Raw genomic sequence first — 24,641 nt, 5'->3', positions numbered from 1 at the left:
AATTTTTAAGCTTTTAACTTACCATTATTCCTTTATTAAAACCATATCCAGAGAGAATTGTTAAAATGACATTGCCCTGCCCATGCAGTATGGTAATAGTACTTTTAAATAGATAATCTTCACAGTGACAGCAACCGTTCTTTTTCTGTAAGCTAATAAACTCATTCCTCTTTTGAAGCCTAATTACTTGAAGCAGGGTGATGCAAATGTTACAGCACATTTCTAGGCGATATCATAAAAAAGGGGCACTCATACTGAGGGACTAGTCATTGCAGTAAACGAGAGTGTCTTCTCGGTTGGAGCTATGGTACCAGAAACCACTTAATATTTCATAACATTATAATACTTTGTAGTGCCAAAGAAAAATGTCATTGCATATGTGCCTATAGGTGGTTTTGAAAGGGTTAAATAGGAGGACATGGAGGCTTTAAGGCCATGTTGACATTTAGTCAACGTTACTTAGCAGAGGGATACTTCTACTCCAGTATCTTCCACTGTAAGATGATCTACTGAAAATACTTTACTTGAATCAATCCTTTTTGAGTTGATTCTCAAATTAATTCCTAAAAATCGATTCCTTAAACCAGTTGATTTTTAAAAAGTACTTTTTCCATTTTCCTTAGAGTCTTCATTAACTAATATTTCTTTATTAATTTGCTGTTGAATATTAATACAAACAGGTAGCAACATAATTTTAGATCAGACCGGATTAGGTTGAGTTTCTTATGGAATCGGATAGATTCTTGACATTTAAATTGATACTGAGCCTTAGTTTGGTATTTTAACTAGAGGAAGATCCTAAATATGCATTAAAGCTGATTTTGTTATGGATAAAAAAAGGCTCACATTAAAATTCTGGCATGGCCAAAGTGCTGAGGTTCAAAACTGTGTTTGTTTTAAGAAACCAAACAATTAAAAAAATAATAATAAATAAATCTGCAATTTCTGATAAGAATAGGTAAAATATCCAGCCAGTATCATGTTAAAAAGTTGTTGATAGCAACAAAAAGTGTATGTTTTTCTGCAGCATCTGGAAACCCATCAAATCAAATAAAAGTCGCTCTGTCTATTTGTTTGAGGTTGTATTTATAATTAATTGGATAATTTGGATAAACTGTGTAGAAAATAAAACTTCACTTGCTGTTAAATCATTTTACCCTGTAGTGGTAAAAAAAAAAAAAACTAAACTACCGGTACGTATGAAATCATTATAAAAAGCCCACATTACTTTCATTGCATCTAAATTTCTAACATAAATTGTACAACTACTCCTGGTGAGAGAAATTTTATGGAAAACTACAAAGTGTGTTAAATTTTTAACAGCCCAAAGATGTATTTTACAGTTGCAGCATAATAACAGAAGCCACTTTCCATACTTTCCTCTTCAAAAATTCTCCACAGTGACAAACAGAAAGGTTATAATGTGCGACAAGCACAAAAACAAAACATGAGTCAGCATTAGGAGAATGTCAAGCATCCAAGAGAGTGGTTACACAACTGCAAGTCTTTGTCTGTGTGCTTACTGTATATTCAATATTCCTCTTAAGGATGGGAGTGTGTTGCGAGCGTGTGGCATGTTTGGTGAATATTGGGAGTTATTGCAGTTAATGCCGGGAGCAGAATGCTGTGGCTTGGCGTGCAGAACTGGGTTAACTGTGTGATTGCTGTCCTATAAAATATGGTTTAGTTAGTTTGTTTCTGGGCAGTGCAGGACGTCATTGTTCCAGTGTGACAACTGCACCCCCCACCCCCCACCCCCGCCAGCCCCTCCACCCACTCAACTCCACAGCTCTCTGCAGTGCTGCAGTCTGCTAAATTACTATCAGAGAGTCTGGAGAGACACATGCTCACTCCTTTTCTCTCACCCCCTCCTGCATGGCAGCCCCTCTTTCACTAAATCTAGTATTAAAACGTTCATAAATGCATGTCCGCAGACTGCTCTGCCTTTTTTTTTGTGTGCAAAAAAATAAATTCAAATGTGCAAGCCGTCCGTCATTTGTGAACGTTCACACTCGATGGAAAATGCACTTTAACGCAGGGAAAGATCTACATATGGACATGCATGAATGCATTTGTGAGCAGGGTGCACAGATGCTTCTGTGTGGCCTCTGTGAATGTGGCTCCCTGAATGCTCCTCCTGCTTTTGTTCATTTATTTGCATTTTTCCTGTTGTCATAAATAATAATCCCCAAACAAGATGATTACAAAGACTGGGCTCTGCCGTGCATAAATTGTTGATGAGAAAAAGAGAGAGAGTGTTATGCTTACACACAGGTGCGCTGTCATATGTAGTCAGCGTTTCAACCTGTGCTGACATTTACACTTAGCTCTCACCCAAGACAGAAGGATGGTGCTGGATACAGATGGCTAGATGCAGATGATGGAGGGTTTCTTTTCTTTTCTCTTACAGTTGTCATAAAATGCCACACGCATGCTGAGCAAGCTTTTCTCTGGAGGGGAAGCACATCTAGATATTAATAACAACCATGTCAGTGTGTGTGATTGTGCCGGGGCTTTTACACGCATTTTCTGAGCAATGACTGTGGGAACACGATGGCAAGTCTGTTATCTTTTAATAACACTGTGTTCTAATCTCCAAAGGGTCAAGTTTGCCCAAATTTAGAAGCTTTTTTCTCACATGCTATATGTTATTTTTATATTTCTGCCACCTGTTCACAATTTTCAAACTAATTAGCTTCGGAGATCACTGCAAAAAATATAAATCTCAATAAGTTATTTTTTCTTAAAATAAGTGTGTTTTTCCTTGATTTGAGGAGATAAGTAAGACACTTTGCCAATGGAACAAGACAATTTCCTTTTAAAATAAGAAAAAACTATTTTATCGTCTTATTTCAAGTAAATATTATCTAACTATCTTATTTTAAGAGTGAAAATACTCATTCCATTGGCAAATCATCTTATTTACCTGCTCAAATTAAGGCTAAATATACTTAATTTAAGCCATTTTTTACTTATTTCTGGATTGTTTTTGCAGTGATGTGATGCTGGCGGAGCCTCAGTTCTGTTAAAACTGAGTGGAGATTCAGGATTTTCCCCATTTTTTTTGTTCACAGTTTTATTTGTGGAATTTATATAATAAATGAACACAAAATAACAGTGAGGTAAATGGAAAATTATATCAAACTTTCTCTTAAGGTACTATCTAAAATAGCACAGCATGATTTTGAGCTCCTAACACCCTTTTTAATCTGATTCCTGGATATGAAATAACACAATACCTAAGAATTTAAAAAGACAGCTCAGTTTAGGAGCATCACAAAGACCAACAAATAAAGAAGAGAGATATGAAAAGGTTTTCAAGTATTTAACAACATCCAAAATTTTGGAAACGTAGACATGAGTCCAGTTTCTGAAAAACTGAAAAGTGTTCTCTAGTATAATTGCAAAACTTTTAAAACATGAACATGTATCTAAACTGTGAGGTATAGAGTGCAAAAAACAGCATTTTTTTTATCATAATGAGAAATATATTTATTTGTTTAATATAACTTATAATAATATATTCAAGCAAAATGAAAAAAAAGTGGATCTAAGGGGGAACTTTGAGTCTAGCTATGTAAGCTTCCAATTTCAGTTCCATCTTGGCTGACAGGGTTCTGAAAGTCCTTTTCCCTTTGGCAATAATGTACATGTGTGAGTCTGTTTTTTTTTTTTTCACTTTAAATATACTTAAAGCAAAACGTAGAACATGTTTACAAGTGGAGAATGACATTCATATGGTACTGACATAGAAGTCCAGCCTTCTCACTACATATACAGGTCCTTCTTAAAATATTAGCATATTGTGATGAGGTTCATTATTTTCCAAGATGATAAAACTTGAACATTTATATCTTTTAGATTCATTGCACACTAACTGAAATATTTCAGGTCTTTTATGGCATTAATAATAATGATTTTGGCATACAGCTCATGAAAACAAAATTAGTATATCATGAAAAAGCTCTCTAAACACACTTCGAAATGCACCTAATCATCTGAATCAACAAATTAACTCTAAACACCTGCAAAAGATTCCTGAGGACTTTAAAACTCCCACCCTGGTTAATCGCCTGACCTGGGCTACAGAGAAGCAGCATTGGACTGTTGCTCAGTTTTGCACATCATTTGTAAATTAAGGAGCCAGAGTCTGGAGGAAGACTGGGGAGAAGGAAATGCAAAAATGCCAGGAGTCCAGTGTCATCTACCCACAGTCAGTGATGGTCTGGGGTGCCATGTCAGCTGCTGGTGTTGGTCCACTGTGTTTTATCAAGGGCAGGATCAATGCAGCTGGCTATCAGATTTTGGAGCATTAATGCTTCCATCTGCTGAAAAGCTTTATGGAGATGAAGATTTCATTTTTCACACACCATCTCACAGTGCCAAAACCACTGGTTAATGGTTTACTGACCATGGTATCACTGTGCTCAATTGGCCTGCCAACTCTCCTGACCTGAACCCCATAGAGAATCTGTGGGATAATGTAAAGAGAAAGTTGAGAGACGCAAGACCCAACACTCAGGATGAGCTAAAGGCCGCTATCGAAGCATCCTGGGCCTCCATAACACCTGAGCAGTGCCACAGGCTGATCGCCTACATGCCACGCTGCATTGAAGCAGTCATTTCTGCCAAAGGATTCCCGATCAAGTATTGAGTGCATAATTGTACATAATTATTTGAAGGTTGACTTTCTTTTGTATTAAGAACACTTTTCTTTTATTGGTCGGATGAAATATGCTGATTTTGTGAGATTTTCCAGAGCTGTATGCCAAAATCATCCATATTAAGACAATAAAAGACCTGAAAATTTCAGTTAGTGTGCAATGAATCTAAAATATATTAATGTTTATGTTTTATCATTACATTATGGAAAATAATGAACTTTATCACAATATTCTAATATTTTGAGAAGGACCTGTACATATGAGAGGTTTCTGTTCACATATTTGTTGAAAATTAAATAAATTTAGATGAAATATAATACATTGTTGAAAAACTGTTAGTTAATATCCTTAATAATAATATTTGAACTTTATTGATCTCACATTGTAGAAATTTACCCCTGCATTTAACTCATTACCTTGGGGAGCAGTGGGCGGTTAAGGCGGTTTCGGACTCACAACGTCAGGATTCCCACCCCTATGCCCTAACCACTAGGCCGCTACCCCCTTATGCTAAACAAACAAAATAACTCAATAGAGATAAAAGTGAGAACAACCATCTGAACGTTGGGTTTGATCCAATAGTTGAATTCCTAAGTTAAATTAAAGTTTACCAAATGAACACACTTTTTAATGTGAAAATGTCCAAGTTCCTTTCCTCTGACAAAAAAAATGTAACTTATTAAGCCAGTTCCCCTATTTTCGTTGACAAAACTGGAATGTTTGATTCCGAGACAAGGGCTTTATTTAAAACTTCAATAAACTGTTTTACAGTACAATTTTGTTTTGTTTTTTGTAATGTGAAGATTTCTTTTTATTCTGAGATGTACAAAAAAAAACTGTTTAAAAAATAGGTCTATACTATTTATAAAATACACACGCTGAGAGTGAAGTAGATTGGAAAAAGGCCAAAAATCGCACACTTTCCCTCGCATCCAAGCATAGACACACAATCTCTGCTGCCCTCCTCCAAACCTACAGTATCTTCAACATTTTCCAAGTCGTCGTGACTCACCTCTCCGCTCAGAATACATTTTATAAAGCAGGCAGGTTATAGGAGATTTTAAATCTTGAAAAAACAAAACAACATATTCATGTTAAGCTCTGCTCTGGGCTGAAACTGGGTGGGAAGCTTCCGTCAATCCGGGAGTCATCCTGACCAGTTCAGGAGTTAATAAAAAACCTTTATGTGAAAAGGTCACCACACTGCGCTGCTGTATGATGTCTGCCACACAGAGGAAGACGAATACATTAATGTGTCAGTTTCCCAAGGCGGCTGCCTCATAAATGATAACTCAGTGAATTAAAAATTCATCAAAAATGGCAACTGGGATGTTTCTCAGTTCATCTTTCATTTCTATTGTTTTTCCATTTTGTTTATCCATACCACTTTCAAGGTGTGTTTCCATCAGCTTTTTCATAAGCACATTTTGAAGTATCACATCAGAAAAGCTTGTTGGAAAAAGCACAATTCAGATAAACTACCTTAAATTTGCAATAAAAGTTTTTATGCTCACTTCAGGTGGTTTTTAGCTTTTGTGAAAAAGGGTTAATGCGCAAAAACTTTTTTCGAATCAGCTCTGACATAGCAAACTTACTTTGATCAGCTGTTTTTTCAGGAGCATATTCCCAGAAGTTCCTATTATGCATGTAAACATGGCTAGAAGGAACATCGCCATTACTATATCACATGTTAACATCAGAATAACTTCCTCCAACTTTGCTATACATTCATTAAAACTTTCCCCCATTACTGTTCTGAGTGCTAAATTTCAGCCTCAACTATCCTGTTTATTACATATAATTTTTACTTAATTCCTAAATCTCTGTCTAAAACTGTCTAAACACTGAAATGCCAGGATGTGCTTTGTAAAACGGAGGAAATATCTGTCTGACTTTGACAGAACAGCCAATTCAGTGAAATTGATGAGTACTTCTGGCTCTATTATGATGTTCTCTGTCCAGAACAGCCCTGCTGACGGCTGCAGCCATCAGCAGTTAATTATTGACAAATCCATTCCTCGTCAAACAACGCTGACCCAGAGGTCACTTCGCATTCTGAGGGGGATTATGTTTTCTGCTTTATGTACTTCTTCAAGTACACTAGCTTTTAAACCTCTTAAAGCTTGGCAGGTTATAAAATTGCGGGTCGGGTAAAGGACTTATAATTGGAGATTTTGGGGTTGAGTTTAGGATTTAACTATAGTTGAATAAATAAGTGGGCAGAAAATTTTTTTTGTCTCATAGGTTGGGTCCTTTTTGATCATGTGCCAGGCTGAAATGAAGCGAGTTAAGATACTGTGGGGCTTTGCCTGAGACATGCTGGCCCTCACTGTGAGTCACTAATCTGTTCATCCAACTGGAAACTCAGCTACAAAAATCCAGAGAGTGGAAGAGAGAGGAGAGCTGAAGGTCAGAGCTACAGCAGCTGCACACTGTGATCTGTGTGCCATTTGTTTTCCACTGATTATTAATCATTACAACAATACGGGGGCCACATTTCTTAATTACAATTTAATAAAAAATTATGATGACGACTGCTGTGTCAAAAGCATTTTTTTCTTTTAATGTATTACTGATATTTAGTGGCAAATGAAAGAAGAAAAAGCAATAAACCTGTTAGAAAAATGGTCAACAGTCACAAAAAGAAAACAACTTGGTTCTAGTTATAATTTATCTGAAATAATTGAACAACCTAATTTCTACTTGTAGGGATTCAAAAGATCTCAGTTCTGTTGTTTGGCTTTGACAGCAAAATGGAAAAGAACTAAAAACCTTTTGATGTCTTGTAGTAAATTAATCAAATTTGACCTAAAATAGTGAGCCATGTCTTGTTTGCAGATCCTCTATGTATGTGAGGCAGCAGACATTTAGAAGATGCTCTCGTCAGATGAGGACGGAAATAAACTTTTTCACTCACATCCTATATGCTTTGTTGTAGGAACCTACAACACTGGGCATCACTTAAGGACCACCTCTCCCTGTGACACATGGTGGTGGCAGAATCATGCTCTAGAGATGTTTTCTTCTGCAGGGTTCCTTGTTGAGGCTACAGCAGATTTAAAGAAAATATTTGAAAGGAGATGTTTTCCATCTAATCTAACTAAGCTTGAGTCATAATGAAAAAAAAAATGGCAAAACATTTAAGTACTGTAGTGTAAAGCTAGTAGAAGCATAACATGAAGGCTAGAAAATTCATTCAGCCAAACCTTTTATTTCCAATAGTGGTGACCTCTGCACAACCAAAAGACTTGCACTAGTGATAACAATCAAACATGATGTAGGTAAATGCACTGCAGCATACAAATGAGCTACTTTGTGTTTGGTACAGTAGTAGCCATTCAAAATTTCCCCACTTTCCTTGATGGGCCCTTGGCTGGTCCCCTACAATTAATTTTTAAACATCAATCTTTGTACTAAAATATTCTTTCTGTCATGATTTGTGGACATTAAGATCTAAAGAGGAGCGTCATCTCTTGGTCAAACCCCGAAATTCAGTGAAAGGGTGTAAACAGTGTAAAAAAGAAGGTGGCCTCTCCAGTGGCTGGAAGTTACAACCTGACAGAATGTGAAAAGTTCCAAGGTTGTGAAAAGTTTTGCAAGGCAGTGAAGGTTAAAATGTCAGAACGTGTTATATTGTGATCGACCACTTGGAGCCAGATTATCCTCAAACACTAAAATATTCATTTGAGAAAAAAGAAAAAGAAACTTTTCAGCACGTAAGGCAAACACCTCACACTTAGAAACAGCAGAAAGGTCTCTGACTGTGTCCTCTGTCCTTTAATCTTTCCTGATGTCCTGCTGTTCTTTCAGAACTCTGCAGCCAAAGATTTTTACATTTAAATGATGTTTGACTTTTTTTTTTTCTTTGCATGTCATCTTGTCGAATGCTTCGCTACTTACATGAGCACTGTACTTTGCTATCGCATTAACATAAATGGATTCAGACGCCTGCTGCTGTGACAGTTTGCCCTGCAGCCATTAACTCACCAACATCTGTTTGGAACAGCGGCACGACAAGTAATATTATGTATTTTACCCTTAGAGTGGAAAAAGAGGGGAATGCAGATGTGAGAAAGTGCTTTTTTCCTGAATAATGTAAATTAACTCTTCTGTAAAAATGTTAAGAGTTAATATGTATCTTGAATCACAAATCCCTAGGGACATTCAGCAGGGCTTAACATCAAAACTGACTTCAATCGTCTTAAAACAACAATTCTAACCTCTAAAATATAATGCAGGAGAATTTTCACAGCCATCTCATGGATATTTTAAACACAATCATTACTGGTACTGGAAATTGATGTTAAAAACGTGCAGAAGGTAATCTTTCTGTTTTAAACATTCTTGGAACTAAATGTGGGATGTTAGGTTAATGCAAAACAATTAAAAAAAACACTCAAATATTTTCCTTTTTGCATTACTTTCACTTTTCTAAGACAACCTTTAAGGGTCCGTAACATTTTTTTACATTTTCACAAGTGTGAAAAACATTTTTGTTATGGACAACCCCTTACTCCCCTAAAAGGAATATGAAAATATTGATTTTCACTAATGCTAATTTATAGCTGCCCGTACTAAGAACCTATTACAGCAAAATCAATGTTTAAAAAGTACAATGTTATAATGTTTCTGCTGAGTTAAATTCCAGCAAAATTAACACTTCACAGAGCTCTTCTGAAATACCAACCTGTCTGGGGACTTTCATCTCTAAAATGCATGCAATAACTGCAACAGTGGGCTTTGGAGTTGTGGTGCAGGATTCAGGAGTCCAATAACAATCGTCAACATAGTTTTACATTATCAAAAATGTATCTCTTATTAGAGTAAAATTAACTCTGAAAATTGAGAACTGATACGACCATAATTTACAAATAAATTCTTTAAAAAAATCCTACAATGTGATTTCCTGGATTTTTCTTTTCTCATTTCGTCTCTCATAGTTAAAGTGTATCTATGGTGGAATCGGTATCTGCATCTGCCTAAAAACACCGGGGTCAGTCGATCTTTTTTCAGTTTAAACACTTATTACAATGATGAAGATGGTGAATGGCACCTTACCCTGACCCAAAATGCTTTAATTGTTCTGTTTTTACCACATCAGTCACAGGAAGATTACACTAAAAAAGGCGTTTTGCCTCCAACCATCATTTCCCAAATAAACGACTATCAGCTTTTGTATAAATAGCAGTGAAATCCTAGACAACATAAGCGACTATGACATTTCTGGGGTTTTTAGACGTTATGAGTCCACTTTGAACCAGCTGGTGGCCTCAGCCTGCAGCACCAACTAATCTGGATTTATACTAAATGATGATGATGCCAAGAGAGTTACCTAATGTTGATAAGATATTAACTGATTTAAAGGCTAAACAGAACCTTAAGCTTCTGCTGAGACTTCTCACAAAAGGAGTAGTTTTGGAGATATTCTGAGTCATCAAGCAAATTCGGCCTATCGAACATGCTCATATCTGCAGTCTTGTCTTTTTTTCCTACTTCCAACACATTTATTCTATAAGTAAAATATACACTTGCTGGCTAATATTTCTTGCCCAGTAAAAGGTTGCATAAAAGAAAAATGTGTGCGTTACTTTGTTCACCTGTCAATCATCATAATGTTATAGCTGATTGGTTTACACCCTGCGAAAGGTCATTCTTGGTTACTGCTAAACGAAGATGAAAAGTAGATAAACATATAAAGGGATATTTATAAAGGGGGGGTTATAAATTTTACTGCTTATGATTGGAGGAAGTCTACAACAAATCTGATGTTGGTCTTGGCTCTTTTTTTTTTACCTTGAGACAACTGAATGAAAACACCAAGAAGGTTATCTACTGAAGGTAAGATATGAACTGATTAACCTTGATGTTAAAATCAAATAACAAAAGTATTTCATGGTCTGTGTGTAGAGACTAGCTGGTCTCTATGAGGAATTATTGTTGGTATGACTCCAACTGCGGCACTTAGCCCAGCCATCTAACTGAGGCATCTATGTTTACAAGAGGATAAGGAAATTAATAACAATAAAAAGCAGATGTTTTACCCTTTGAATCTTAATAACCGTATTTGATAACAAGATAACTGCCTCGGTCTTATCTTTTAAAAATAATTCGAGAGATACATCATCTGCTTGACAGTAAATACTGTACCTTTCCTTGTAAGAATTATTACCCCAGTGAAGTTATTTCATTTACACACCTTAAAGCAACAACTTTAATATCATTAATATCGGATAGAAAAATAGAAGTAAGTTTATTCATTTATTTATTTTTTAAAATAAGGACCAGGTTAAAAAAAATTAATTGAAATTGTTCCATTCCTTTTATAAACATAACCTCTACCGTTTATCCTGTAAGAGGTTGAGAGATTAAATCCTATCCTCTACCTACATCCCCCAGAATGTTGCAGGGTTCTGGATCATAGTTCAGTAAAGTCGTAGATCTTTGCATTGGAGATATTTTATGTTGATACTGATCAGATTTCTATTAAGATATCTATTGAATTATCTCATTGCCTACATCCAGTCTTTTTTAGACTAATATCAAACTATTTGTAATACATATAACATTATCAATAAAGGAAAAAATTGATAAACATGCTGTGGAGATATTTTTTTTTTTTGAAATAGAAGATGCTTAAACTGGATCTCAAAATAGATGAATGTGTTTAGCAGACAATCCTGCAAAATAATTTAAAGTTACATTTTCCACAACAGTGGCTGGCTGAATATTTTGATCTAAATCTGATTTATAATTGTCGGCCACTTGACAAAACATACAAAATGCTGTTAAAAGATGCATTCAATCCAGTCTGAAAAGCTTGGGTTATTTTGTAAAAAAAGAATGGGTATAAAATGTCAGGTTTCTGTATGTGAAAAGCTGGTAGAGATGATTTTATATACCAATAAATCAGTGAGCTAAATGAAAGTGGATGGCACACACCCTTTTTTCATTTTCTGTTTCAACACTTATGTGCTGCTAACTTGGGGGTTATAATCAAAGGAAATCTGAAAAAGTTTCAAGGTGCATATGTTGCAAGGTAATCAACAGGGGGCCAGATTTGGTCCCCAGACTCCAGGGTGAAAGTCATTCACGCACACCAGTGGGCCAAATGGATGTCTACTTAACTAAGTAGCCACGGGGAATCATCACTTGGAGGCTTTGTGACACAATGTCATGCCTATTTACATTCATTGAAATTTTTTTTTACTCTGTAACATTAACTCACTCTGGTTGCATAAAAAGTTTTTTCTAAAAAGATTACCATGTCCTGCTTGCATATTAGGGTGTTATTTTCTGTGCGTTATGCTCTGTTTGTGTTTATATTTAAAATAACAACTAAAATACCGTGCATCTCCAGAGCGGTAAATAAGGAAGTAGCCTACAGTTAGCACCTTCTAGCAATGTTAGAAAGAAAGGTCCAAGATCCAGAGTGAACGAAAGCAAAAAAAATATTTAATTCCAGCATGAATAACACCCCAACAGTGCTCAGATTACACTATGAGCTTTGGTGTTTACTGAATCAGGAGCTAAAGCTGCTAGGTATTTCAGATGTGGCTGCTAAGTTCATGAATGCGTGAATAAACACACTTATTAATACAGATACTAGTGATAGCAATGCTGTTATTACTCTACAGTCTAAATAGAAACGTTATAATAAGATAGACAGTGGATTGGTTCTCACCCTGATGCAGGGACACAGCATCAGGGTTATTTTTTTGATGCCCTGGCTCTGGGGAGGATTGACTAGAACAAGCGTGGCTATAAATGGGTTTGTTTGATTAATGTCAGGCGGGCTCTAGTATTCAATATCCTGTTTTCTGATAGTTCAGTAGCACTGTAAGTAGATGGTGCCACATTTGTTTGTGTCTGCTCATCGTGCCCAATGGTGGAATTCTATTTAGGCCTAAAAAGGACTAAACATTATCAGACATTTTGTCTTTTTTTTTTGTACAAATGCACCTTTCTGCACCTTTAACAGTTACAACTAAGTTTCCAAGGCTTTGTTGTACGTTTAAAAATGTAGGGTTAGGTCTATATAGCCCAGTTTTCTATTTGAGGTATCTGACTAAAGCAGAACGTCCCTAAAAAAAAGCTTTTCTATTCATAAAAACTGAGTTGGCGCACAATTAGAAACACTATAATGCTGTTTTTCACTGTAAAGAGCTTGAATCAAAGGCTGAAGGGATTCAATGGAGTTACGACGGACAGCAGGGGTGTCATCTGTCACCTGCTGGTGAATGATGAGTAGCGAGTTTATTCCGATAGGAAGTGGCTTAGTAAACATGTAGTCAAACAGGGTGAATGGAGGGAAAGATGTGAGCCATCTGGAAAATGGGATTAGATCGAAACTCACTGCCAACTGTTCACTTCTGCTCTCTTGTGGTACTCATTTGGCTTCAATCAGTGTCATGCTAGGCTAACCTTCTAGACCAGCGCAGAAATAAACTATTTTGCTTAAACACTATGGAGAGATGTTCGTACATTCGTTTTTACCTCATCAGTGTGGAGGTAGAATCCATCTTATTTGTAAGACAGCTTTGGCAATGTTCAGTTGCAAAGAGGGCTGATAAGAGTAACTGCCTCCCTCACTGATTAGAGAACCAGGAAAAAAACTAAAGGCAATGCCTGGGGAGTTCCCAGTGGCAACACTGGCTGTCCATATGCTGTATAGACTTATTGTGCCACTGCGCTCCCTATTAGTGACACTCCTTTGAAGAAGGCAGAACAAGCAGAATAATATGACTACATCTGAAGTGTGAGTGCAGTTCTAAAAAGGACGAGGCAGAAAAGGAGATATCCCAGTTTTGTTTTGAGCCTCTTTTCCTTTTTAAGCATCCAATTAAATGAACCAAATTGCCTGAAGAGAATGGCAAGAATTCAATCAACCTGATTACCAGGAAAACAGGTCATTAAAACTCTCCTCCCAGTTACTGACTGTTCCAGTAAAACTGAAAGAAACATATGAGCTGTGTTCTTGTATCAAAGCTTATACATTGGGCATGCATAGAAACATATTCATTTTTCAACACCTTTTAAAAACGCCTTGTGCGTCAAAGCTGCACAAGCTGCCATTCTTGCCATTGTGAAGACTCTAATCAATCAAACGGAACTGAATCTAAGACAAACAAGTCATTTTGTGCTGTTTGTCTAAATTTCGTTCCTACTTGATGACTCAGAGCTGGATTTGGCAGCGAAAGTCTTCCATGCAGAGGACGCTTAGCTGAAATGCTGTTTTATGGGAAAAGGAATGCTTCTAAAGCTGAGTGACCTTAAGAAAAAGCTGTTACTGGAGTTGGGATTTTCATTAATCTGCAGAGAGAGGCCAAAGCGAGATCTGAATTAAGTGTAGAGGGCTGTTTAGTATGGATTATGCATTTACGTCCATCAGCATAAGCGTTTCTAGGTTTTAATGTCATATTTTAATGTTAGAAAAAGTGAGCACTTTCTGAGTTGTTTCTCATCCAGCTAATGGATATGTAGGTGGTTACATTTCACCTTATGCTCTCCTCAGTAAAAAGACTGGTAGAAATGGTAAATAACAAGACCCGACTGGGAAATTGAGTGTTATTGTCATAGAAGGCTTGAACTCACCAAATGCCTGTGTTTTTTTTGTTTGGATGCGGTCTACAAAAAGTCTTGTTAGATTTACTTGGACTGTTTTGTCCTGGTTCCTACATTTAAATTACCTTTATTCTATGTAATTCTTATATCTATATTTAAATCCTGATTTAGAATGTATTCTCAATATTTTCTTGAAGAATTTCCACCGAGCATAAAGAAAAGACGTCATCAGAATCAGAAATATTTTAATAATCCCAGAGGGAAATTACTTTTGTTACACGCTCCAGTTACAGTTTTATATGATTCACGTCCAAACGTCTACATTTGGTTGAAAAGTAAAAAGCTGTTATTTTCAGCTTGTTTAAAAGATGTTGACTTTTCAACATCTTTTCAATGTCTATTATTGGACTAAAGTGGGATTAAATCGGACCGACCTAAGAGAGCCCAACTTTCAACAATTGTTTCTGGACTGAATCAAATCTCAGATGGATTTAGGACCATATTTAGCCTAAAAATGAACGTCTGAATGATGTCTGGTGTTTGGGGGTGTCACTTAAGTAGCATTCTTTTTGCATTGCATTCTAGTTGAGATATTTGGCCATTACTATCTTTTAACAGAACTTTATAAAGCTTTAAGCAGCCTTTTTTGGAAGCAACACCCAAAACTAACTTATTGTGGTTACTTTAGGATCTATCCAAATGGAGACCAGATTAAGTGAAACAGCAAACACAGTTCAAGCTGTCTATCCAAATGAAGCCAACATTTTGGGAGAGCATAAACCATTATTTTTGAAAGAGGATCCCAAAGTGGTAAAATCAAAGAACGTCAGTTTCATGCAGCTTACATGTCCACAATGAAACCTTGTAGCTCATCCTCTATCTGTAGCCGCATACAACTCTTTATGTTGCAGCGCTTACCTCAGATGAGCTATCTGTGCATGCCCAGTGTTTTTGTCAGTGCCTTGGGTGTAATTCTGTGGCAGTGCCACCAAACAGGGTAGCATATATACTGCTACGTCTCCACTGATGCTGTGTACGTTTGTGTTGACGCAACTTTTTTTAAAGCTGTTCCTGAAAATATACCATGTTCATCTTCAATTGAACTACGCCCTAAAAAAAATCAGGGCTGTTTTTATTTATTTATTCCTTCCTCATTCAAATGCATTTCAAATGCATATGGGTAGAGAGTAACAATGGCCTTCTATGCTGAAGTAAATTATTATTTAACTTTGTTGAAATATTCAATAAGTCAAATATCAGGTTTCATGTCAGTTAACCTACAAACTGTCCAATTACAACTTGATGGTAAGTCAGAGAATCTTTTCCAATTTGGATTTCAAAGTTAGGCAGCCCTTGGTCTGTTTTTAGTACAGCCAATGACCAAAGCAGCCAACCACAGACATACTTTCTGTAATCTTTCTTTCTACAGTGGAAAAGAAGTAGAGCCAAGCAAAGGCAGGATGTGTGAAACACGTTACTTCTTCCACAAATGTGCCAGTGCAGAGGTCAGTGTGGGAACTGCAGCCCTGCTGCCTGTCTGTCTGCAATTCATGCAGATGCTTCCAAAAACTAGAGCAAAGCCACGACCACCAATCAGCCAGTCCAAGCCCAGCTGCAGCTCCATGCTATCAGACAAGGGCGTGTTAACTGAGCCATTTATTCAATGGTTCGTGCTGCTAACCATTTTGCTTTTTTTTTTATGTATTTAAAAAGTTGTGATACACTTTATTTTAATGAGGGTTAAAAAACAGATATGATATTATTTTGTGTTTTCATTAAACTAAACTGCTCAAAACCAGCTCATTAACTACCTGGGGCAATAGAATGTGCCATTATTATCAATAGCAATATTAATAATGGTAAATTGTATCTTTTAAACTTTAATGGTAGCTCAGTAGTATGGTATCGCACGTTCCTCTGTCGATCTCTACATCACTAGCGTTTTAAGGCAGCTTCTCTTCACCACTTTATGACCTCATCACACAGTTTGATCTTTCATAGAGCTATTCAACACATTATTAAGAGTCAAATCTCTAAAATGTTATTATTCAATATTATTTGATAAATATTGTATTTGTATTGTGAAGTAGAAAACTTATTTATTGTTATCCTGAAATATTTTAAAGCTACTTTGAACAATATTTCAAATTTCTCAAGTCAGACATAGAAATTGAAACTGACCTTTGATATCATTGCATAAATACATTTCAGGTTGTCTTTTTATACACAGTGTTCTATAATCATATCTTTTGTTTTAGTAGTCATTTCACTAGCTTAGGTAAAGGGTTGTCCACTGGAATATGTTTATCTTGGAGTTGTATTTTATTTGCCTGAATAAATTATTATAATTTGAAGAGAAGTTGTCACGAATTATTCCACATGTGTGCAGATTGCTGTTTAAGAAAGCCAGAGTTAGTGTCACTCTATCATCCTTTGTTGTGCTAAATTAGGCTGGTATTCACAAGACAATACGGGACATACTTGAATGCAACATGAATGCATTAAATTGCACAAATCTTGTTATATGCAATTGAATAATCTGGGGATCTTTTAAAGCTTAAGGAAGGGGTTTCCACACTTTTCTTGTTAGGCACCCCTTTGGTTTATGAAACTAAAGGGATAAGTTGAATTTTTGAATTCTCTTACTATCAGTAGCAATTAGCTGAACTATAATAAAAAGATGTGATTTTGTTGAAAAGCATAAAAATTACGCCAGCAGCTTGAATTATCAAGCATGTCCAGATTGGTAGGAAACAATGCAAAATTAGGGGAAATTAACTGTCTAAAGTCTTTATTTTATTTATTTATTTAACCTTTATTTTACCAGGAAGTCCCTTGAGATGAAATCTCTTTTTCGAGGGAGACCTGGCTAAGAGGCCAAGTCTTGCAAGAGACCATTAGGTATCCACTATCCTTTCAGCCAATCGATGTCCCTGTTTGCGAATTTAAGAAACGAATGACGGAGGCTTCCTGGATTGATTAGTCTGCCTGAGAAAAAGTGGAAGAAGATGCCATTTTTTTTATTTCGTTTTGGAAATGACAACCACTCTCAAAATAGGCAACTGGGTCAGTTTGAAAGTGGAGCATAAGGACTGTTTAAAAATGATCTATGGCTGGGTTGCATGGTGGCAGGGTTGTTGTTACTATGGCTTTGCAACCACAAGATATTAGGTTCAAATCTGAGCCTATGGGCTCTTTCTGTTTGCAACTTTCCTTTTTTTTTCTTGCACATGCAAAGTTTATCTCTGTGTACTTTCTCCCACAATCTAGTGTTGTGATGGAATAGCAACATGTCCAGGGTTTTGCCCATGAATCACCCAGTAGATACTGGTTGGCACCAGCTTCTCTACAAGGAGACGGATAGATTTTTAAAATTGGTCTTCTCAAGATTTTCCCTTCACCTTGGTGTCTTGTTCTTCTATTGAAAATATAGACAGATAATGGTAGAAAAAAAGGCAAACAAAGCAAAGACAGATGAGTTACAACGCAGACGTAGTTCGGCTGAGAACAACAGTGTAAACTTCCCAGCCCTCTCTATTGAAAGGTATGTTATCTCACTGTGAACATTTTAAATTGCTTTGGTTGAAATGCCTTGACTAGCCATCAGTTAAAGTGGAGCCTCTCCACTTACTATCAGCATTAGTGACCTCGGCTAACTGCTGATAACAACGTTTAGTGGTCCTTTTAAGAGGAAGCTGTTACAGAGGGAAGAAGGGGCCAAACTTAGCTATCGGTATCAGGGAGGTCTTTGAAGATGACATCAGTGGAAGTAAAGATGCATCTAAAAATAAATATTTGATGCTAAAACATAACTGTTAATGATTATTTAATTGCACACAAAGAAAATCTGAACATATCAAAATAGGTGGATTTTACATGATGATCGTGTTTTTTGGAATAAAATAAGCCATGCTAATTAAGCTTACGGTGCCCGAATTACAAACTAATTTTTATAGGAGGCTTTATCAGATTAAATAATAGATATAAGTATCTATTATTTAATAAAGTTTGTTTTTGTATAATTAAATTTGTTATTTTCATGTATGAAAACAATTTTTGCACTACAGGTTATTTCTGCACGTTGCTGTTTCAGTTGCACCCAAAAATAATAAATCATGTGAACCTTTAACAGTGAATAAACTATATACTAGTTTATTGTATTTCTTTTAGCAACAATACAAGGTTCATAGAAATAGAAGACTATAAATGCCCATACCAGATCTGCAATGAGTCTATAGTGGGTGTGTTATTGATCTGATCATCAGACAGCAGAAATAGAGGGCCACAAAATTTTATTTCCCTTAGGGCCACATTAAAGCTTGAGCCGGCTCTGAACTTACCATCAAGAATTGTAAGTTGTTGCTCAAGCATCCAACAAAATCTGACTCTATTACCATACAGCCTGTCCTCTGTAAGTATAGAGTAATGCAGAGTTTAAGCATAGCAAGGTGAGGTTTACTGTGTTGCAGGTGGGCTATTTATGATGAAATGTTGGAAAAAAATTAGACTTTTGATGAAAGTTAAAATGGCTGCATGTTGATGATTCTTTTTAGGAAGTAAAACACCTGAGCTGCTTTTATTTTATCAATTTATTTAGTGTTGATGAAAAGTTAGATGTGGTAAAACCATTTTAGTTTTTGCAGGGCATCCTCCAGTGAGTCAGTAAGTTTTGTTGTGTTTAAAGCAGCAGGGGAGGTGCCAAAAGGATGGACTCACACTATGCTTTCCACACACAAAGTGGTAAGGTGTAGCTTCACCTTTCCCAGTAGTAGCAAAAATTAATGACTGCTCACAGCAGGAGGGCTAGAAAGGCAAGTTCTCTGAGAGAAATTGGAATCAGTGCATTAGTAAGTCAAAGCAAATCTCTAATCAGTCCCTCTGTAATGGTTGAAGGGATACCCTGTTGATGTGAGCCAAGCCTTCACCCCTGAAGCACACGTCCCCAATCCTCACCTGTACTTCATGTTGCTGTGGCGCCCGATGGCCTCCTTCATGTGGGCATGGCCCTGTGGAGTCTGGCGGGACCCGGAGCCCTCCCTGTTCTTCACAGACCCTTGAGAGGAGTAGTTACCGTTACCCCCCTGTCCACCACCACCTCCTCCTCCAACACTGCCCCCTCCTGATCCACCACCGCCACCACCACCTCCACCACTGCTTCCTCCTGGAGGTGGGGCGGTGCGGAGGCCACAGAGACGGTCCTCACTGCGGCTCTTCAGGTTGTGCTCAGTGCATGCGAAGGAGACCTGCATCTTGACCTCTGCTCTGTCCTACGCTGACAGAAATGTGAGGAGTCTGTTTTTTTGTTGTTGTTGTTTGATCCTTAGACAACAGGTAATGTCTACAAACCACTGGTGGAGATGCTCATACAAAGGGCTCAGACAGGGCAGGTCAGAGATATTGGCAGAGAGCTGGTGTGAGCAGGCAAGAGTCCAGCCTCTAACATGACACACACAGAGTCACCGTCTGCTTTCTGTTGATACAGCGATGGCAAAATGAGAGTTTTCACATGCACAAGATGCATCAGGGCTGCCCTCCAACAACCATCAGGAGGGGGCTGTAAGCTCTCAGCAGTCCTCAGACGAATGTGTGGATGTGGCGGTTCTTGGGAAGCCCCTGCTCCTTGGTGTGATGGATGCCCTTTCCCTCATACATGCAGCAGCTCCTTTGGCTTGCGTTGGGTGATACAGCACTTGCCAGCTTGCTGTTTTATGTTTTTTCCCCTCTTCAGCTGAGGCTACTTGAGTCTGTCTGGAGCTGAGGAGCTGCAGCAGCAGGAGATACAAAATCACAGCCACTGGCACCCTCACCCCATTCACCAAAATAAGCCATATTTATTATTGTCACAGTAATTATTGCAGAGAAATAAAGAGGTGGCTCTGATTTCCATTGCCAAGGAGGAGAGTCCCGTGCAGGATTCACACATTCAAAGCCCACCGATGCAGCAGCAGCATCAGCAGCATCATCGCTTCACGCAGCATCAAATTGATGCAAGAAAAGGAAATGGAAAAAGAAAATTCAGCGGCGTTACCTTCAGCGCATCAAGTTGTTCATACCGGCGGCTTTGAAGCGGGAGGAGAGATAAAAATACCGGCAAACTGGCCTCCCCCCCTTTATCCAAAAATAATAATTAAAGAATCAGCTGCAGCAGGCGGCTTTTTAAAGCGTCGATCCGGTTCGCCTCTTTCTCCAGTTTCCTCCTGTCAGCCCAGATCCGAGATTTTTATTTTTTTATTTTATCCTTTTTGTTTTAGAAGCGCCGAAATGTTCACCACGCACAAGCGGTGTGATGGTTTGCTTTGGTATAACTCTGCTCTCTGTGCTGCTCTCACTCCGTTTCTGTCTCCCCTCTTGGGTGGATTCTACATTTTTCATCACAATGTGTTGCTACTGCTGTCTCAACACTTATTTCTTCACATCTTGGAGCCAAATCATCGGTTCCCAACTGCGATGACCCCAAATAACTGTCACATTATCACTCAAAGGATCTGTTATTCCTTCAGTTGTTCTCTTTTTATCCTTATTATCCTGGAATCTTTCTACCACACCCATGTTCCCATGCAAAACAGCAGGAATATTCTTTGATTTATTTGGAAAAAAACATAAAAAGAAAACTGAACCATGTATTATTTTTACAAAATTACTTTCAGCAAGACTCATGTGCCGTTTAAACTAGCCTATATAAAGCTGCATTTTCCCAATATTGGTCAATCCTCCTACAACATTTTAGAGGGTTGGGGTACACAAAAAGAATGATCTTTCCAAGGTGGGGTCTGCTGTGGAAGAGGATAAGGGTCACTGAAAAAAAAAAGAAAAGTGAACTGATTTTTTAATTTTATTTCTGTTTGATATGGGGGGGGGGGAGTATTTAATCTCAAAATTCTGACTTTAATCTCAGAATTCCGACTTTAATCTCAAAATTCTGACTTTGATCTCAGAATTCCGACTTTAATCTAAAAAAAATTCTGACTTTAATCTCAGAATTCTGGCTTTAATCTCAGAATTCTGACTTTAATCTCAAAATTCTGACTTTGATCTCAGAATTCCGACTTTAATCTAAAAAAAATTCTGACTTTAATCTCAGAATTCTGACTTTAATCTCAGAATTCTGACTTTGATCTCAGAATTCCGACTTTGATCTAAAAAAATTCTGACTTTAATCTCAAAATTCTGATTTTGATCTCAGAATTCCGACTTTAATCTAAAAAATTCTGACTTTGATCTCAGAATTCTGACTTTAATCTCAAAATTCTGACTTTGATCTCAGAATTCCGACTTTAATCTAAAAAAATTCTGACTTTAATCTAAAAATTCTGATTTTGATCTCAGAATTCCGACTTAAATCTAAAAAAATTCTGACTTTGATCTCAGAATTCTGACTTTAATCTCAAAATTCTGACTTTGATCTCAGAATTCCGACTTTAATCTAAAAAAATTCTGACTTTAATCTCAGAATTCTGACTTTAATCTCAGAATTCTGACTTTGATCTCAGAATTCCGACTTTAATCTAAAAAAATTCTGACTTTAATCTCAGAATTCCGACTTAAATCTAAAAATATTCTGACTTTGATCTCAGAATTCCGACTTTAATCTAAAAAAATTCTGACTTTGATCTCAGAATTCCGACTTTAATCTCAACAATTTTACTTTAATCTCTGAATTCTGAAAGCTAACAAACATGTTAGCATCAAGCTCTAGCCATGTCTGTTTTAGAGACTAGCTCTCTTGTTTTAATCACCTTCTGCTCTTCCATTAATGAAATAGCATCACCAGGGATCCCTCGGGCATGAAAAAAAAATCACCTAATTCTGTCATTTTCCATCAATGTTGTACTGGCCCTCAAAAACAACTCACATCTTTGTCAGTGAAGCTGAGTGCTCCCACTTCTCTTCCTTCATGGTGCCCATCTACATTAAGATCCAAAATTCAGAGATTAAAGTGAGAATTCTGAGAAAAAGTCAAAATTCTGAGAAAAAAAAATCAGAATTCTGAAATTACAGTGAGAATTCTGAGAAGAAATTAGGAATTCTGAGATTAAACTCAGAGATTAAACTTTTTCCCATATTAAACTGAAATAATATTTAAAAATCTGTTTTTTGTTGTTTGTTTTTTTTAGTGGCCCTAATCCTCTTCCGTAGCCTGCAGCCCAGAGGCACACTGAAAAAAAATAATGCACCCACTTTTGGCATTTACTTAATGACATTTACCTACTTTAACACTATTGTTTTATGTCATACCCTGATAACATTAAACAATTATGTTAAAGTAGCTAAATATGATTAGGTAAATACCAAAGACTTTTTGGAAATTGTATTGCGCTGCTGCTACCCATAAGAAGTGTATACATTTGACCTGCCAATAAAGACTTTTCTTAACATAGATATGCCTGAGATTTAAAAAAGAAGGCAGCAAAAAAGAAAATCTTCTGTATTTGAAACAGCAAAAAAGTTTATATTTGAATCTTCTTTCCTAGCAATTAAATACACTTCAATGGATTGTAGGGAGAGGTCTGATTGTTCCTTATGCCCCTAACAGAGAACTTGGCTCTCAATCTGCAGGTTTACTAGTGGTTCCTAGAATTTCTAAAAGTAGAATGGGAGGCAGATCTTTAAGTTCTTAGGCTCCTCTCCTGTGGAACCAACTGCCAGTTTTAGTCCGTGAGGCAGACATGGATTAATGCATGCTTGATGTCACTCATTAAGCTGTTCTTTCAATTAAACATTCCAGTACATTTAGAAGAGGGACGGTCCCACAGCATCACACATCCTCCTTTGTGTTTCGGAGTGCAAATATTTTTCTTTACATTCAAGCTTTGCCTCGCATCAAAACTCCCTGGAGCTTTTTTCTGCTAAAAAGTCTCATCTAGCCAAAGTACACATTTCCCAAATCTCCACATGCTTGACCTTTTAGACTGCTAGAGTGCTGTTTTCCTGGCATACCTCCAAAGTAAATGCTTATCATGTAGACAGCATCTTATTGAGATTGCCCCCTTGATGTCACCCATTTCTGTGATTATCTAACAATAAACTTTGGGGACTGTTTTATTATTTTTCCTGTCCTGCTGCCTTTTCCTTACAGAGGTAAATCTGTAAATTACAACAGAAAAACTTTTTTTTTTTAGGGGACCACAAGGATTAAAATGTAACGAGTTTTGTTTAAATCAATCATTAAGTCATAGGTTTTTTTTATCACTGAAAATAAAGACTCAAACTTCAGGATGGAATTAATTATATTACTGTGTGACATTGTGCTAGTGCAATAAAGGATGGCATCTCAAAGGCTTTACATTCTCCTACTAGGGGTTCACTCTTTAATATCATATCCCATAGTATATTATATGATAGAATTAACCTCTAACTGATATGTTGTTAGCTGGCCAGGGAGTGGGAGTAATCCCTTTGGGGCTATAAACCATCACTGCCAGGTCCTCAGGGAATAAATTGAATTCTGTGTTCATTAGTTCTCAGATATGATGATTATTTTTTTTTTTAAAGTTGTTTGTAGCCCCAGAGCAGATTGTATGGGAATGAACATCCAGCAGAATGTATGACACTGGTCAGCTCATATGAGGACATGTAGAATCTGAAGTGAAGACCTCAGGCTCTTATGATTTGGAATAAAAACAAAAAAAACGAAGTCAGGGATCATTCCTCCTTTTAAAAGAACTTATAATCACAATTTCATCTGTGGTTCTGCTTCAACATCTCTGGTTTTGTGTTGGTATCACTATTTAATAAACTCAGTTATTGATTTGTGATGCACCTTTGTGAAGTACTTCACATTTTTCATATTAAAAGTGCTCTGTGAATGTTTAGTTTTTTATCTGTTGAATATTGGGGTTTAGCTACATTATTAAGTGCTGGACCAACATTTGATAACAAAATCCTTCGATATGCATCTAGATTCAGAAAAATATTGCTTTGTAAAAATAAGAATATAAACAGCAAAATGCATGGTTTGTTGTAGATGTGACAAACGTATATAACTGCTATCAGCTGTATCTAGATACCTAATACAGGGGTCGTTTTTTTTTTTTTCTTCAGAAAATGTAAAGTATCTGTAATAGAGGAAAGGCAGATCTTTTAGGTAGAGCTGTTTCTTTTTAACGGACAGACAAAACCAGAACTGATCTAGAAATTATTTGTCTGTATTTTTTATTTAAATGTAGATGGCATCTGCAGAAAGAGATTACATGGTGAGTAATACAGGTTTCCTAGTGAGCTACTTTTATTTTTGGCTGAATCTTTGCTGCTTGACTTCTCTGAGAGGCTGGGAGACGTTTCTGGTCTCCTTCAACATTAAAGTAAACCTCTGATGACTTTTTATTGTTTTTATAGCAAGCATCAAACTCCATCCAGTCCCTTATAAAGGACATCTACTTTATGTCCATAAAAATACAAACTTTACATTTTGCATTT

At 36.9% G+C, this 24,641-nt stretch overlaps 1 protein-coding gene across 2 annotated transcripts in view; it reads right to left on the bottom strand.

The window, feature by feature from the left end:
• The window catches only part of LOC119778458 (voltage-gated potassium channel subunit beta-2-like), a 41,247-nt gene that overhangs the window by 12,137 nt on the left and 4,469 nt on the right, over positions 1-24,641 (bottom strand). Inside the window, exon 1 of one of the 2 annotated variants that reach the window (XM_038277674.1) lies at positions 19,179-20,598. The exons of the other annotated variant lie outside the window; for it this stretch is intronic. Within the exon in view, the coding sequence (XP_038133602.1) occupies positions 19,179-19,474 (296 nt within the window). The 5' untranslated portion in view covers positions 19,475-20,598. Of the gene's footprint in view, positions 1-19,178; positions 20,599-24,641 lie in introns of those variants that run through there. 2 annotated transcript variants of the gene reach the window in all.

This window comes from Cyprinodon tularosa, unplaced genomic scaffold (assembly GCF_016077235.1).
Source record: "Cyprinodon tularosa strain WSP-4 unplaced genomic scaffold, ASM1607723v1 ctg101, whole genome shotgun sequence".
Lineage (NCBI taxonomy): Eukaryota > Metazoa > Chordata > Actinopteri > Cyprinodontiformes > Cyprinodontidae > Cyprinodon > Cyprinodon tularosa.
This window is presented reverse-complemented; position numbering and strand designations above follow the sequence as displayed.